The sequence below is a fragment of the Leptodactylus fuscus genome, unplaced genomic scaffold (assembly GCF_031893055.1).
Source record: "Leptodactylus fuscus isolate aLepFus1 unplaced genomic scaffold, aLepFus1.hap2 HAP2_SCAFFOLD_507, whole genome shotgun sequence".
In the NCBI taxonomy this organism is placed as follows: Eukaryota; Metazoa; Chordata; class Amphibia; order Anura; family Leptodactylidae; genus Leptodactylus; species Leptodactylus fuscus.
In genome coordinates this window covers 1-17,001 of record NW_027440534.1, presented here as the reverse complement: position 1 = coordinate 17,001, position 17,001 = coordinate 1, and the positions used below count along the sequence as shown (strand labels likewise).

Below are 17,001 nucleotides of genomic sequence, written 5' to 3'. Positions count from 1 at the left end.
TCTGCTGGTGCAGTCACTGTGTACATACATTACATTACTTATCCTGTATTATACTCCAGAGCTGCGCTCACTATTCTGCTGGTACAGTCACTGTGTACATACATTACATTACTTATCCTGTATTACACTCCAGAGCTGCGCTCACTATTCTGCTGGTGCAGTCACTGTGTACATACATTACATTACTTATCCTGTATTATACTCCAGAGCTGCGCTCACTATTCTGCTGGTGCAGTCACTGTGTACATACATTACATTTCCTGTATTATACTCCAGAGCTGCGCTCACTATTCTGCTGGTACAGTCACTGTGTACATACATTACATTACTTATCCTGTATTATACTCCAGAGCTGCGCTCACTATTCTGCTGGTACAGTCACTGTGTACATACATTACTTATCCTGTATTATACCCCAGAGCTGCGCTCACTATTCTGCTGGTACAGTCACTGTGTACATACATTACATTACTTATCCTGTATTATACTCCAGAGCTGCGCTCACTATTCTGCTGGTACAGTCACTGTGTACATACATTACATTACTTATCCTGTATTATACTCCAGAGCTGCGCTCACTATTCTGCTGGTACAGTCACTGTGTACATACATTACATTACTTATCCTGTATTATACTCCAGAGCTGCGCTCACTATTCTGCTGGTGCAGTCACTGTGTACATACATTACATTACTTATCCTGTATTATACTCCAGAGCTGCGCTCACTATTCTGCTGGTACAGTCACTGTATATACATTACATTACTTATCCTGTATTATACTCCAGAGCTGCGCTCACTATTCTGCTGGTACAGTCACTGTGTACATACATTACATTACTTATCCTGTATTATACTCCAGAGCTGCACTCACTATTCTGCTGGTGCAGTCACTGTGTACATACATTACATTACTTATCCTGTATTATACTCCAGAGCTGCGCTCACTATTCTGCTGGTACAGTCACTGTGTACATACATTACATTACTTATCCTGTATTACACTCCAGAGCTGCGCTCACTATTCTGCTGGTGCAGTCACTGTGTACATACATTACATTACTTATCCTGTATTATACTCCAGAGCTGCGCTCACTATTCTGCTGGTGCAGTCACTGTGTACATACATTACATTTCCTGTATTATACTCCAGAGCTGCGCTCACTATTCTGCTGGTACAGTCACTGTGTACATACATTACATTACTTATCCTGTATTATACTCCAGAGCTGCGCTCACTATTCTGCTGGTACAGTCACTGTGTACATACATTACATTACTTATCCTGTATTATACTCCAGAGCTGCGCTCACTATTCTGCTGGTGCAGTCACTGTGTACATACATTACATTACTTATCCTGTATTATACCCCAGAGCTGCGCTCACTATTCTGCTGGTACAGTCACTGTGTACATACATTACATTACTTATCCTGTATTATACTCCAGAGCTGTGCTCACTATTCTGCTGGTGCAGTCACTGTGTACATACATTACATTACTTATCCTGTATTACACTCCAGAGCTGCGCTCACTATTCTGCTGGTACAGTCACTGTGTACATACATTACTTATCCTGTATTATACCCCAGAGCTGCGCTCACTATTCTGCTGGTACAGTCACTGTGTACATACATTACATTACTTATCCTGTATTATACTCCAGAGCTGCGCTCACTATTCTGCTGGTGCAGTCACTGTGTACATACATTACATTACTTATCCTGTATTATACTCCAGAGCTGCGCTCACTATTCTGCTGGTCACTGTGTACATACATTACATTACTTATCCTGTATTATACCCCAGAGCTGCGCTCACTATTCTGCTGCCCCCTGTGGTTGCTCTAAGCTGCCCCTTGATCGGTCTGCTGACACAGCCTCCTGACTCATTACACATATATTATCCAGTAAAGTGCAGAATCATGAATGCAGCTCTGAGTTACTTCATATATTAGCTAATATTCACACCTGCCAGATTTCTGAAAACTGCAGCTCGATAAATTCCTGGCGGAGTCCTCAGTGGTTGTGTCTGTGCAGAGTCAGAGTGAGATGAGGACCATCGGCAGCACCTTCTAGATTTTGTGTCTGTTTTGGTTTCAGGCGTGGCGCAGGGTTCCAGTTTTACTCTAGAAATGTCCTCTGCTGGGCTGAGTGCGGCTCTCGCACAGGTAGGTGACCGCGAACTGGATGGAGTATGGGGTCATCACTGAGAGGGGTACAGGGGTCACTGCTGGGGTCCATCATTGAGGAGGTAGAGGGGCTACATCAGGGGGTCATCACTGAGAGGGGTACAGGGGTCACTGCTAGGGTCCATCATTGAGGAGGTAGAGGGGCTACATCAGGGGGTCATCACTGAGAGGGGTACAGGGGTCACTGCTGGGGTCCATCATTGAGGAGGTAGAGGGGCTACATCAGGGGGTCATCACTGAGAGGGGTACAGGGGTCACTGCTGGGGTCCATCATTGAGGAGGTAGAGGGGCTACATCAGGGGGTCATCACTGAGAGGGGTACAGGGGTCACTGCTAGGGTCCATCATTGAGGAGGTAGAGGGGCTACATCAGGGGGTCATCACTGAGAGGGGTACAGGGGTCACTGCTGGGGTCCATCATTGAGGAGGTGGAGGGGCTACATCAGGGGGTCATCACTGAGAGGGGTACAGGGGTCACTGCTGGGGTCCATCATTGAGGAGGTGGAGGGGCTACATCAGGGGGTCATCACTGAGAGGGGTACAGGGGTCACTGCTGGGGTCCATCATTGAGGAGGTGGAGGGGCTACATCAGGGGGTCATCACTGAGAGGGGTACAGGGGTCACTGCTGGGGTCCATCATTGAGGAGGTAGAGGGGCTACATCAGGGGGTCATCACTGAGAGGGGTACAGGGGTCACTGCTAGGGTCCATCATTGAGGAGGTAGAGGGGCTACATCAGGGGGTCATCACTGAGAGGGGTACAGGGGTCACTGCTAGGGTCCATCATTGAGGAGGTAGAGGGGCTACATCAGGGGGTCATCACTGAGAGGGGTACAGGGGTCACTGCTGGGGTCCATCATTGAGGAGGTGGAGGGGCTACATCAGGGGGTCATCACTGAGAGGGGTACAGGGGTCACTGCTAGGGTCCATCATTGAGGAGGTAGAGGGGCTACATCAGGGGATCTACTACTGCCCACCACTGACGCGATATACTTCATACGCTGCGCTCTCCTGTAGGATCGGGTGATTCTGGGAGATCCTGGTATATACAGTTGGTCCGGTGGAATCCTCGATATCTCTGGGCAAGAGCGGCTCATTTATACGTCCACCCAAGAAGAGGATATGAACAGATATCTGGGTGCGTATACCTGTATCTCACGGGTTGTCCCCTAAGGAGACCCTGTAGGTCCTCAGTCACCCGTCAGCTTCTTACTCTCCACAGGTTACTCGGTGAAATTGCTCCAGACTGTTGGAGGACTCTTCCTCATGGTGGGCTCTCCACGGCACCGCTACGTTGGACTCGTCACTGTCCTGCAGGAAGATGCCGATAAACGTACATGGAAGAATATTGATTCTATACAAGGGAAACAAGTAGGTACCGTGATGTGGACGTGGACGTGGACCGTGTGCTTAGATTGTGTGCTAGAAGACTTTCCCACTATCTTGTAGGTCGGCTCATACTTCGGAGCAGAGATTTCAGTCTCAGACGTTGACCAAGATGGTGTGACTGACCTGGTGCTGATTTCTGCTCCTCATCACTACGAATCTAAATGGTCTGGCCAAGTCTCTGTGTGTCGGTTCACTAAGGTGAGATGCGTTGTGTGCGAGGACACAAGATGGCCAAGTGGCTCCATAATAGTAACAGTCTCTCTCTTTTTAGCTGAAGCTGAAGTGCAAGGCGACTCTCCATGGAGAACCAGGTCATCTTCAGTCTCAGTTTGGAGCTGCAGTATCAACACTTGGGGACCTGGATGGAGACAGATTCACCGAGGTGGCAGTGGGAGCCCCATATGAGATGGATGGCAGAGGAGCATTGTATATATACAAAGGGGGGCCTAGAGGACTGTCAGCCATCTACAGTCAGGTAATACAGGGTATGAGAGAACCAAGGTGGAGGCCAAAAACAGGAGCGCCACGGGCAGGAGAGGGAGTGAGAAATTAGGGTAACAGAGGATCATAGAGACGAGCGGCCAGAGAATGACCAGGGGCCACAGTGATGACCGGCCAGAGAATGACCAGGGGCCACAGTGATGACCGGCCAGAGAATGACCAGGGGCCATAGTGATGACCGGCCAGAGAATGACCAGGGGCCACAGCGATGACAGGCCAGAGAATGACCAGGGGCCATAGTGATGACCGGCCAGAGAATGACCAGGGGCCACAGTGATGACTGGCCAGAGAATGACCAGGGGCCACAGTGATGACCGGCCGGAGAATGACCAGGGGCCACAGTGATGACCGGCCAGAGAATGACCAGGGGCCACAGTGATGACCGGCCAGAGAATGACCAGGGGCAATAGTGATGACCGGCCAGAGAATGACCAGGGGCAATAGCGATGACCGGCCAGAGAATGACCAGGGGCCATAGTGATGACCGGCCAGAGAATGACCAGGGGCAATAGTGATGACCGGCCAGAGAATGACCAGGGGCCACAGTGATGACCGGCCAGAGAATGACCAGGGGCAATAGCGATGACCGGACAGAGAATGACCAGGGGCCATAGTGATGACCGGCCAGAGAATGACCAGGGGCCATAGTGATGACCGGCCAGAGAATGACCAGGGGCCATAGTGATGACCGGCCAGAGAATGACCAGGGGCCACAGTGATGACCGGCCAGAGAATGACCAGGGGCCATAGTGATGACCGGCCAGAGAATGACCAGGGGCCATAGTGATGACCGGCCAGAGAATGACCAGGGGCAATAGTGATGACCGGCCAGAGAATGACCAGGGGCCACAGTGATGACCGGCCAGAGAATGACCAGGGGCAATAGTGATGACCGGCCAGAGAATGACCAGGGGCCACAGTGATGACCGGCCGGAGAATGACCAGGGGCAATAGTGATGACCGGCCGGAGAATGACCAGGGGCAATAGTGATGACCGGCCGGAGAATGACCAGGGGCCACAGTGATGACCGGCCAGAGAATGACCAGGGGCCATAGTGATGACCGGCCAGAGAATGACCAGGGGCCACAGTGATGACCGGCCAGAGAATAACCAGGGGCCATAGTGATGACCGGCCAGAGAATGACCAGGGGCCATAGTGATGACCGGCCAGAGAATGACCAGGGGCCATAGTGATGACCGGCCAGAGAATGACCAGGGGCAATAGTGATGACCGGCCAGAGAATGACCAGGGGCCACAGTGATGACCGGCCAGAGAATGACCAGGGGCCACAGTGATGACCGGCCGGAGAATGACCAGGGGCAATAGTGATGACCGGCCAGAGAATGACCAGGGGCCACAGTGATGACCGGCCAGAGAATGACCAGGGGCAATAGTGATGACCGGCCAGAGAATGACCAGGGGCCATACAGATGACCGGCCAGAGTTTGACTGAGGGTCATAGAAACAACAAACCAGAAATCGGGAACCATGAAGATGGTGGGCCAGAAGACTATGACAGAGAGAGTCCATGTTGTGTTGTCTCTTGTGTTTCAGAGGCTGCTTAGTCCTCCAGGAATCCTGGGATTTGGTCTCTCCATACATGGAGTCCTGGATATGACAGCGGACGGCCTGATAGATGTGATTGTTGGATCGTGGGGTCATGTGACTTTGCACAGGTTGTATGATGTCATTGTGGGTCAGTCATTAGGACTTCACTTTCTGCCCATTATAGAGTCGCCAAAGGTCCAGCGTTCCCATTCAGATCCCACTGAGGTTAGACGTAGAGGGTCCCCTGTGCCCCCTATTCCATATCTGCTGAGGACCCCATAGTTGATGTAGCACTACTACATAGCAGAGCAACATGAGCATGACGGGAAGGCCAAAGACCCAAGAGGGGACCCTAAACACAGCACAACCACACAAATAGGGGCTGCAGGGAAGGAGAGGACACTCACTAATGTCACTGTCCACACAGATCACGACCTCTACTCCAAGTCACTGTGAGTGTGACCTCAAACCAGAAGTACATGGTGGTTTCCAGCTTGGAGGCAACTGGCTGTGACACTGAGCTGACTCTAGAGGCATGTGTGATCGCCGAGATATTGACCCCCAGATATAATGGTAAGATTCTTAAAAAATAGTGGTGGGCTGGATGCGGCCCCGGGGTGATGGGCTGGATGCGGCCCCGGGGTGATGGGCTGGATGCGGCCCCGGGGTGATGGGCTGGATGCGGCCCCGGGGTGATGGGCTGGATGCGGCCCCGGGGTGATGGGCTGGATGCGGCCCCGGGGTGATGGGCTGGATGCGGCCCCGGGGTGATGGGCTGGATGCGGCCCCGGGGTGATGGGCTGGATGCGGCCCCGCGGTGATGGGCTGGATGCGGCCTTGTGCTCTGATAGGTGGACATGCTATATGCTGTCTTGCAGGCTCCTTGTCCATGTCCGTCCGGTACAGTCTTGTTCTGGATTCTTCTAAACCTGAGAGTCGAATGATCTTCAGAAACAATCAGAGGGAGATCAATGAGACTGTGGAGATCCAGAGACCCGGACCCCGGTGTGACCACTATACAATATCTCTCCAGGTGAGGCCTCCAGTCAGCCCAACATCACCTTCATCCTCCTCATTCCTGGACCTGCTGGGCTCATGTCTCTGCTGTTGCCTTCCTTAGGACTGTCGTCTGAGAGATGTCTCTGAGGTGCAAGTGTCTCTGACCGCCTTTCCACACCAAGAAGAGTCCTTCTGGCTTCTGGCTCCATCCAGTAATCTCAATGCCAGCGACCTGGTAGGTGTCATGGCCACATTTGACCGTCCTGCGTGGTGGACTCCTGTTACTGTCTATCCATGACTCCATGCGAGTGGTGGTCTGGGGGGAGGGGCAGTGTACGATGTGGAGTGACGAGTGGCCTCCATCTTCTGTATTCTCATCTTATCTCTTCAGATTTCCTTTCAAATGTGTGAAGAAGGCAAGATGTGCGAGCCAGACATGAGCATTAAGCTAAGGTAAGTGGCCATCATCGAGTGACCTCTAGGCCTTCAGCAAAGGAAGGAGAGAAAGTTCCCCTAAAAAGTAGATGATCATCGGCACAAACCAGATATGATGATCTTTATTTATGGCGGGTACCAGGAAGGGAACGGCGAGGACAATGGCGAAGATCCAGACTTAGAAATATATCAAATTACTAACAACAATTCCAACTGGGGACGTCCTCTCCTTCCGATGGTGAATTTCTGCATTTCAATCTCCACACTGAGACGAGTAGAAGTCCTGCAGTCCCCGCAATATAGGCACCACACATCCAGAATTGGGGAGAGGACATCCTAACAACCCAACTCTTGTTGGACCTTCTTGGACCTCTTTGTTTCCTGAGCACCGTCATGGTTTTTTTGCTACATGCCGCTCGCCATCTTGTTTCTAGACCACCTTCAGTCCTGGATGATGTATAATAAGCTCTGTGACTCCATCATGGGGCGCCGCGCGTCCTCCCACCATACATAGGGCTATGTGGAGTCACCATCTGGTACCTGTGGAGTAGATTAGCAGATAGTGTGCTCATGAGGATCGGACCCAACGCCCTGCCCTGTCATGTACATGATGTCCCTCACTTCCTTGTCTTGCAGTCATTCACACCTTGTGGTTCAGGACAGCGCCTCTTTCTCCATGTTCCTTAGCCTGCACAACATATCTATGAGGGCTCATCACACCAGCCTGAGCGCCAGGATACCAGATGGGCTGCGCTTCCGCAAAGCCAATGTCACAAAGGTATGGCAGATGGGACACAAGGTGTGAACAGGAGGTGAGAACATTGACCATGTGTGATGTATGTGAGGACACGAGGTGTGGACACTGACCATGTGTGATGTATGCGAGGACACGAGGTGTGGACACTGGCCATGTGTGATGTATGCGAGGACACGAGGTGTGGACACTGACCATGTGTGATGTATGTGAGGACACGAGGTGTGGACACTGACCATGTGTGATGTATGCGAGGACACGAGGTGTGGACACTGGCCATGTGTGATGTATGCGAGGACACGAGGTGTGGACACTGGCCATGTGTGATGTATGCGAGGACACGAGGTGTGGACACTGGCCATGTATGATGTATGCGAGGACACGAGGTGTGGACACTGGCCATGTGTGATGTATGCGAGGACACGAGGTGTGGACACTGGCCATGTGTGATGTATGCGAGGACACGAGGTGTGGACACTGGCCATGTATGATGTATGCGAGGACACGAGGTGTGGACACTGGCCATGTGTGAAGTATGTGAGGACACGAGGTGTGGACACTGACCATGTGTGATGTATGTGAGGACACGAGGTGTGGACACTGACCATGTGTGATGTATGCGAGGACACGAGGTGTGGACACTGGCCATGTATGATGTATGCGAGGACACGAGGTGTGGACACTGGCCATGTGTGAAGTATGCGAGGACACGAGGTGTGGACACTGGCCATGTGTGATGTATGCGAGGACACGAGGTGTGGACACTGGCCATGTGTGATGTATGCGAGGACACGAGGTGTGGACACTGGCCATGTGTGATGTATGCGAGGACACGAGGTGTGGACACTGGCCATGTGTGATGTATGCGAGGACACGAGGTGTGGACACTGACCATGTGTGATGTATGCGAGGACACAAGGTGTGGACACTGGCCATGTGTGATATATGCGAGGACACGAGGTGTGGACACTGACCATGGTCATCTCCTGTCTTCAGGCTTCTCACTGGATCTCTCTGCTGTGTGGCGACTTTAGGGAGCAGATGTTGACGTGTAATATCAGCCACCCATTTCTGAAGCGAGGAGTCTGGGTGAGATTGGGGAGAGCGATGGGGGGATGAACTGGCTGGAGAGGGGAACTGGGGTGGAAGATGGGAACCTTTATCCCACGACCAAAATCTGATTGTCTTCTCTGCGCCTCAGGCCAATCTCCAGATCGTGTTCAGCATTGTCCCCAACGTGTCCTGGACCGACCACATTCTCATGGCCATCAATGTAACCAGGTAAGATGGCAGCACATGCACTCCTGGCTTGTGGGGATCAGTCCTCAGCTTCAGAGTCTGTAACTTTATCTTCTTCTAACAGCGAAAGTAATGGAAATATAACGGTGAGCAGCGCAGAAGACGAGGTGCCCGTCTTGTATCCGATCCACGTCATCAGCCGCAGGTAAGTACAAAACCAGAGCAGAAGATCTGCAGAGAGGTCAGAATGGTAAGGACTGGCCCAGATCAGGTTAGGGGAGGTGGTCTGTGGCCGAAGTCCAGGTCTAGAGGGCGGCCTGCAACCAAATTAGTCACTGAAAGAGAGGCCAAAAAAACTCCTTGCCTCAGCTTGTAGTGCAATAGGAGACAACACAACAGAGGGAAGTGCGGCCTGATTGATGGACTCATGGCATGGCATGCTGGAGCAATTATTTGCAGAACTCCAGGTGGAAGTTCTCTGTTGGGCTGGAATCCCACTTTGACTGGTCTGGGTAGGTGGCTGGGCCCCAAACCTCGCTGCCATAGAGAAGGATCGGGGAGATGACAGCGTCAAATATCTTCATCCAGACCCTCACCGGTGGTTTGAGGTGGTACAGTTGTCTTCTGATGGCGTAGAAGGTTCTGCAGGCTTTTGCTTTCAGGGTTTCTATTGCTGCTTTGAAGCTTCCTGATTGGCTGAGCTCCAGCCCCAGGTAGGTGTAGCTGTTGGTTTTCTCCAGTGTGGAGCCGTTCAGTGTGAATTGTGAGGTGGTGGAGGCTTTATTGTGGCCCTTCTTCTGGAATACCATGACTTTGGTCTTCTTCTGGTTGATGGGTAGGGCCCATGTGGTGCTGAATTTTTCCAGCACTGACAGGCTTTCTTGGAGGTCTTTCTCGGTGGGGGCCAGGAGTAGGAGGTCGTCGGCGTATAGCAGGAACTTCACCTCCCGGTCGTTCAGGGTGAGGCCTGGGGTTGGTGAGGCCTCCAGGGCTGTAGCCAGTTCATTGATATAGATGTTGAAGAGCGTTGGGCTCAGGCTACAGTCTTGTCTGACCCCTCGGGCCTGTTGGAAGTATGCGGTCCTTTTCCCATTCACCTTCACACTGCACTGGTTTCCGGTGTAGGAGCTCTTGATGACGTCGTACGTTCTTCCTCCTATTCCACTCTCTAGGAGTTTTAGGAGTAGGCCTGGGTGCCATACTGAATCAAACGCCTTCTTAAAGTCCACGAAGCAGGCGAATATCTTGCCTCTTCTGGTGTTGTGGACGTGCGTCTTGATGAGGCTGTGCAGGGTGTAGATATGGTCTGTGGTGCGGTGGTTTGGCATGAACCCTGCTTGGCTCTTGCTGAGGACCCCGTGGTGTGTGAGGAAGGTGAGGATTCTGTTATTGATGATGCTGTTGAACAGTTTCCCCAGCTATGTGCTGCTGACGCAGATCCCTCTGTAGTTGTTGGGGTCATATTGGTCCCCATTCTTGTAGATGGGGGTTATGAGGCCTTTGTTCCAGTCTTCGGGGAAGTGTCCAGCATTGAGCACGAGGGTGAATAGCTTTGCCAGTGCCGCGTGTATTGCTGGAGAGCTGTATTTCATCATCTCTGGTAGGATGCCGTCAGGGCCACTGGCCTTTTTGCCTTTCAGCAGGGCAATTCTTTCCTGTATATCTTTTATGGTGATTGGTGAGTCCAGAGGGTTCTGGAAGTCTTTGATGACTTTCTCCATGTCCCTCAGTTTGGTGATTATCTGTTGCTGTTCTGGAGTTAGTTCTTCTTCTGGGATGTTTTTGTAGAGACCTCTGAAGTAGTTGAGCCAGATATTGCTGTTTTGGATATGGAGGGAGTCCTATTCTTCTGGAAGATAGTCATGTTACTGGTGGATCCGCAGTGCTGTACAATTTGTAGGGTTCAAATACAGACAAAAAGAGACATTACAAAGAAATAATCAGAAACAATGTTTATTTACTTTATCCTTGTGGATTCCTTTAGTAAGATCAGGGGGAATAATCTCTTATTTTCTTGTCACCAGTCTGGAAGATTCCACCAAACACATCCCGTTCACCAGTCAGAAGCAGAATGCAACTGCTGCCCACAGATACCAGGTGGTTACTGTCCCCTCATCTCCACGTGTCACCATCATTAGTGTCCCCTCATCTCCTCCACGTGTCACCATGATTAATGTCCCCTCATCTCCTCCACGTGTCACCATCATTAGTGTCCCCTCATCTCCTCCACGTGTCACCATCATTAGTGTCCCCTCATCTCCTCCACGTGTCACCATCATTAGTGTCCCCTCATCTCCTCCACGTGTCACCATCATTAGTGTCCCCTCATCTCCTCCACGTGTCACCATCATTAGTGTCCCTTCATCTCCTCCACGTGTCACCATCATTAGTGTCCCCTCATCTCCATCTCGTGTCACCGTCATTAGTGTCCCCTCATCTCCTCCACGTGTCACCGTCATTAGTGTCCCCTCATCTCCATCTCGTGTCACCGTCATTAGTGTCTCCTCATCTCCATCTCGTGTCACCGTCATTAGTGTCCCCTCATCTCCTCCACGTGTCACCGTCATTAGTGTCCCCTCATCTCCTCCACGTGTCACCGTCATTAGTGTCCCCTCATCTCCTCCACGTGTCACCATCATTAGTGTCCCCTCATCTCCTCCACGTGTCACCGTCATTAGTGTCCCCTCATCTCCTCCATGTGTCACTGTCATTAGTGTCCCCTCATCTCCATCTCGTGTCACCATCATTAGTGTCCCCTCATCTCCTCCACGTGTCACCGTCATTAGTGTCCCCTCATCTCCATCTCGTGTCACCGTCATTAGTGTCCCCTCATCTCCTCCACGTGTCACCATCATTAGTGTCCCCTCATCTCCTCCACGTGTCACCGTCATTAGTGTCCCCTCATCTCCTCCACGTGTCACCGTCATTAGTGTCCCCTCATCTCCTCCACGTGTCACCGTCATTAGTGTCCCCTCATCTCCTCCACGTGTCACAGTCATTAGTGTCCCCTCATCTCCTCCACGTGTCACCGTCATTAGTGTCCCCTCATCTCCATCTCGTGTCACCGTCATTAGTGTCCCCTCATCTCCTCCACGTGTCACCGTCATTAGTGTCCCCTCATCTCCTCCACGTGTCACCGTCATTAGTGTCCCCTCATCTCCATCTCGTGTCACCGTCATTAGTGTCCCCTCATCTCCTCCACGTGTCACCGTCATTAGTGTCCCCTCATCTCCATCTCGTGTCACCGTCATTAGTGTCCCCTCATCTCCTCCACGTGTCACCATTATTAGTGTCCCCCTCATCTCCTCCACGTGTCACCGTCATTAGTGTCCCCTCATCTCCTCCACGTGTCACCATTATTAGTGTCCCCTCATCTCCTCCACGTGTCACCGTCATTAGTGTCCCCTCATCTCCTCCACGTGTCACCATTATTAGTGTCCCCTCATCTCCTCCACGTGTCACCGTCATTAGTGTCCCCTCATCTCCATCTCGTGTCACCGTCATTAGTGTCCCCTCATCTCCATCTCGTGTCACCGTCATTAGTGTCCCCTCATCTCCTCCACGTGTCACCGTCATTAGTGTCCCCTCATCTCCATCTCGTGTCACCGTCATTAGTGTCCCCTCATCTCCTCCACGTGTCACCATCATTAGTGTCCCCTCATCTCCTCCAAGTGTCACCATCATTAGTGTCCCCTCATCTCCTCCACGTGTCACCATCATTAGTGTCCCCTCATCTCCTCCACGTGTCACCATCATTAGTGTCCCCTCATCTCCTCCACGTGTCACCATCATTAGTGTCCCCTCATCTCCTCCACGTGTCACCATCATTAGTGTCCCCTCATCTCCTCCACGTGTCACCATCATTAGTGTCCCCTCATCTCCTCCACGTGTCACCATCATTAGTGTCCCCTCATCTCCTCCACGTGTCACCATCATTAGTGTCCCCTCATCTCCTCCACGTGTCACCATCATTAGTGTCCCCTCATCTCCTCCACGTGTCACCGTCATTAGTGTCCCCTCATCTCCTCCACGTGTCACCGTCATTAGTGTCCCCTCATCTCCTCCACGTGTCACCGTCATTAGTGTCCCCTCATCTCCTCCACGTGTCACCGTCATTAGTGTCCCCTCATCTCCTCCACGTGTCACCGTCATTAGTGTCCCCTCATCTCCATCTCGTGTCACCGTCATTAGTGTCCCCTCATCTCCTCCACGTGTCACCGTCATTAGTGTCCCCTCATCTCCTCCACGTGTCACCGTCATTAGTGTCCCCTCATCTCCTCCACGTGTCACCGTCATTAGTGTCCCCTCATCTCCATCTCGTGTCACCGTCATTAGTGTCCCCTCATCTCCTCCACGTGTCACCGTCATTAGTGTCCCCTCATCTCCTCCACGTGTCACCGTCATTAGTGTCCCCTCATCTCCATCTCGTGTCACCGTCATTAGTGTCCCCTCATCTCCATCTCGTGTCACCGTCATTAGTGTCCCCTCATCTCCTCCACGTGTCACCGTCATTAGTGTCCCCTCATCTCCATCTCGTGTCACCGTCATTAGTGTCCCCTCATCTCCTCCACGTGTCACCGTCATTAGTGTCCCCTCATCTCCTCCACGTGTCACCGTCATTAGTGTCCCCTCATCTCCTCCACGTGTCACCGTCATTAGTGTCCCCTCATCTCCTCCACGTGTCACCGTCATTAGTGTCCCCTCATCTCCTCCACGTGTCACCGTCATTAGTGTCCCCTCATCTCCATCTCGTGTCACCGTCATTAGTGTCCCCTCATCTCCATCTCGTGTCACCGTCATTAGTGTCCCCTCATCTCCTCCACGTGTCACCGTCATTAGTGTCCCCTCATCTCCTCCACGTGTCACCGTCATTAGTGTCCCCTCATCTCCTCCACGTGTCACCGTCATTAGTGTCCCCTCATCTCCATCTCGTGTCACCGTCATTAGTGTCCCCTCATCTCCTCCACGTGTCACCGTCATTAGTGTCCCCTCATCTCCTCCACGTGTCACCGTCATTAGTGTCCCCTCATCTCCATCTCGTGTCACAGTCATTAGTGTCCCCTCATCTCCATCTCGTGTCACCGTCATTAGTGTCCCCTCATCTCCTCCACGTGTCACCGTCATTAGTGTCCCCTCATCTCCATCTCGTGTCACCGTCATTAGTGTCCCCTCATCTCCTCCACGTGTCACCGTCATTAGTGTCCCCTCATCTCCTCCACGTGTCACCGTCATTAGTGTCCCCTCATCTCCATCTCGTGTCACCGTCATTAGTGTCCCCTCATCTCCATCTCGTGTCACCGTCATTAGTGTCCCCTCATCTCCTCCACGTGTCACCATTATTAGTGTCCCCCTCATCTCCTCCACGTGTCACCGTCATTAGTGTCCCCTCATCTCCTCCACGTGTCACCGTCATTAGTGTCCCCTCATCTCCATCTCGTGTCACCGTCATTAGTGTCCCCTCAAGCTCTTTATTGTCCTGTGTAATTTCAGATCCAGAATTTAGGGTTTGACCCAGTTTCCATAGACCTCACGGTTTCTGTATCTTCCTACGTGGCACAGTCAGACGGTGTGAGCTGGGACTTCATCATCTCCTCCTCTAAGGTAAAGGTGATGTAGGGTTTCCCAATGTCATGTTGGTTTCAGCAGCCATGTGTGGCACTAGTGTGACAGGGTGACCTTTCCTTTTCAGGACTCTGGTGTCATCTGCTCTGAACACGATGAGTCTGCTGCCAACCAGACACAAAGCCTGAAAACCAGAACCATTGTCAACCAGGTGAGGTCTCATTGGTGATGTCACAGGGTGGAGATGACCAAGGTGTATGGTGGTAATAACATGGGGTGGGGGAGTCCCTGGGTGATGAGATGTTATGTGTGTGTGTGGGGGGGGTAATAACATTGGGGTGAGGGCTTCTCTGGGTGATGCAACGTTACGTGGTGGGTAATAGCATGGGGTGAGGGCTTCATACCATCACGGGGTAATCTCTTCTTGGTGCTTCGCAGACCTGGCACTGTGCTATGGACGGATCTGCTGAGATGACTGTAATGATCACCGGACTGCTGAAGCCGATGGACACATGGAAGGTAACATGTAACAGAGCTGCGCACCCCGTCATGCATCATATAGGGAACATGTTAGCGACACATGTAGAGAGTTTGCTGGTGACTTGGTTTGTACCTTCCAGGAGGAGAGATCGGTGAGTGTGCGCAGTGCGGTGCTGATCCGGTACAATGAGCTCCGATATCACAGTGACATGGGGGGCACCTTCCATACTGCACAGGTAGGATATTTAGAGTCTCTTTATACCGCTTCGGGCGCTAATACTAATGCAACCGCCCCAACTTACTAGCTGCAGATTTCCTGCTGTGATCAGAATGTTTTAGATTTTCTTCTGCTCGGGGGGGTCTGGCTGTTATTTCTCTGCCCATAATAAGATGCAGCTTTTTTTCATCCCTTCCAGGTAGTGACACAAGTAGAGCTCCTGGTACCTCTGGAATACACTGTCTACATTGTGGGGGGCACAGTCGGAGGCCTAGTGATGATGGTACTCATCTCATTCCTGCTCTATAAGGTGAGGTCACCAGACGAGGGTGCGGCATATGATGTGTATTGTACAGAGGGCGTGGCGTAGGACGTGTGTTGTACGGAGGGCGCGGCGTCGGATGTGTGTTGCAGGAAGGGCGTGGCGTAGGACGCATGTAGCACGGAGGGTGCGGCGTAGGACGGGTGTAGCACGGAGGGCGTGGTGTAGGATATGTGTTGCAGGAAGGGCGCGGTGTAGGACGTGTGTTGCAGGAAGGACGCGGTGTAGGACGTGTGTTGCAGGAAGGACGCGGTGTAGGATATGTGTTGCAGGAAGGACGCTGCGTAGGATGTGTGTCGCACGGAGGGCGTGGCGTAGGACGTGTGTTGCAGGAAGGGCGCGGCGTAGGACGTGTGTTGCAGGAAGGACGCGGCGTAGGATGTGTGTCGCACGGAGGGCGTGGCGTAGGGCATGTGTTGATGACCTTCTGACATTTGAGCCATTTTTCTCCTTATAGTGCGGTTTCTTCAGGAGATACAAGGACCGGATGATGGACGAGCTTCCACCTAATGAGACCAAAGAACTTGCACTGCTGCACAACTGATGGGGGGAGGGGGGGAGGTAATGCCCTGTGGGACTTACACTCTTTAGATAACCTATATAAGGGATAAGCGGACCCTCCCCCATACTGGAAGTCATTGGGTCCTGGGCTTCAGCAGCTCTGTAATGGAGGAGGACGCAGTGACTCGGGGTGCCCCTAATACCTGTGGACATAGTGTTCATCCCCCCCGCTGCTCGTGACATCTATAAGGAATGTATTTGTGCTTTTTATTTCCATATTTTTCTTACTAAAACCAGAATGCAAAAGAATCCAAACCACTAGATACCGCACTGTATCCAGCTGTGCCGCCTGACTGTATTCAACTGTACCGCCTGACTGTATCCAGCTGTGCCGCCTGACTGTAGTATTCAACTGTACCGCCTGACTGTATTCAACTGTGCCGCCTGACTGTATTCAACTGTGCCGCCTGACTGTATTCAACTGTGCCGCCTGACTGTATTCAACTGTGCCGCCTGACTGTATTCAACTGTGCCGCCTGACTGTATTCAACTGTGCCGCCTGACTGTATTCAACTGTACCGCCTGACTGTAGTATTAAACGATGCCGCCTGACTGTAGTATTATACGATGCCGCCTGACTGTAGTATTATACGATGCCGCCTGACTGTATTCAACTGTGCCGCCTGACTGTATCCAGCTGTGCCGCCTGACTGTATCCAGCTGTGCCGCCTGACTGTAGTATTAAACTGTGCCGCCTGACTGTATCCAGCTGTACCGCCTGACTGTATCCAGCTGTACCGCCTGACTGTATCCAGCTGTACCGCCTGACTGTATTCAACTGTGGAAGGGGAGGGGCTAGTAATG

At 52.0% G+C, this 17,001-nt stretch overlaps 1 protein-coding gene across 1 annotated transcript in view; it reads left to right on the top strand.

The window, feature by feature from the left end:
* Positions 1-16,547, top strand: part of LOC142188555 (integrin alpha-L-like) — a 52,920-nt gene extending 36,373 nt beyond the window's left edge. Inside the window, exons 10-30 of the mRNA XM_075261856.1 lie at positions 2,102-2,169; positions 3,206-3,326; positions 3,411-3,559; positions 3,638-3,775; positions 3,849-4,052; positions 5,635-5,756; positions 6,056-6,201; positions 6,507-6,661; positions 6,749-6,862; positions 7,019-7,080; positions 7,699-7,840; positions 8,813-8,905; positions 9,018-9,097; positions 9,180-9,260; positions 11,080-11,152; positions 14,546-14,656; positions 14,745-14,828; positions 15,056-15,136; positions 15,238-15,333; positions 15,514-15,624; positions 16,094-16,547. Of these exons, the coding sequence (XP_075117957.1) occupies positions 2,102-2,169; positions 3,206-3,326; positions 3,411-3,559; positions 3,638-3,775; positions 3,849-4,052; positions 5,635-5,756; positions 6,056-6,201; positions 6,507-6,661; positions 6,749-6,862; positions 7,019-7,080; positions 7,699-7,840; positions 8,813-8,905; positions 9,018-9,097; positions 9,180-9,260; positions 11,080-11,152; positions 14,546-14,656; positions 14,745-14,828; positions 15,056-15,136; positions 15,238-15,333; positions 15,514-15,624; positions 16,094-16,180 (2,318 nt within the window). The 3' untranslated portion in view covers positions 16,181-16,547. The remainder of the gene's footprint in view (positions 1-2,101; positions 2,170-3,205; positions 3,327-3,410; positions 3,560-3,637; positions 3,776-3,848; positions 4,053-5,634; positions 5,757-6,055; positions 6,202-6,506; positions 6,662-6,748; positions 6,863-7,018; positions 7,081-7,698; positions 7,841-8,812; positions 8,906-9,017; positions 9,098-9,179; positions 9,261-11,079; positions 11,153-14,545; positions 14,657-14,744; positions 14,829-15,055; positions 15,137-15,237; positions 15,334-15,513; positions 15,625-16,093) is intronic.
* Positions 16,548-17,001: the final 454 nt, after the last annotated feature.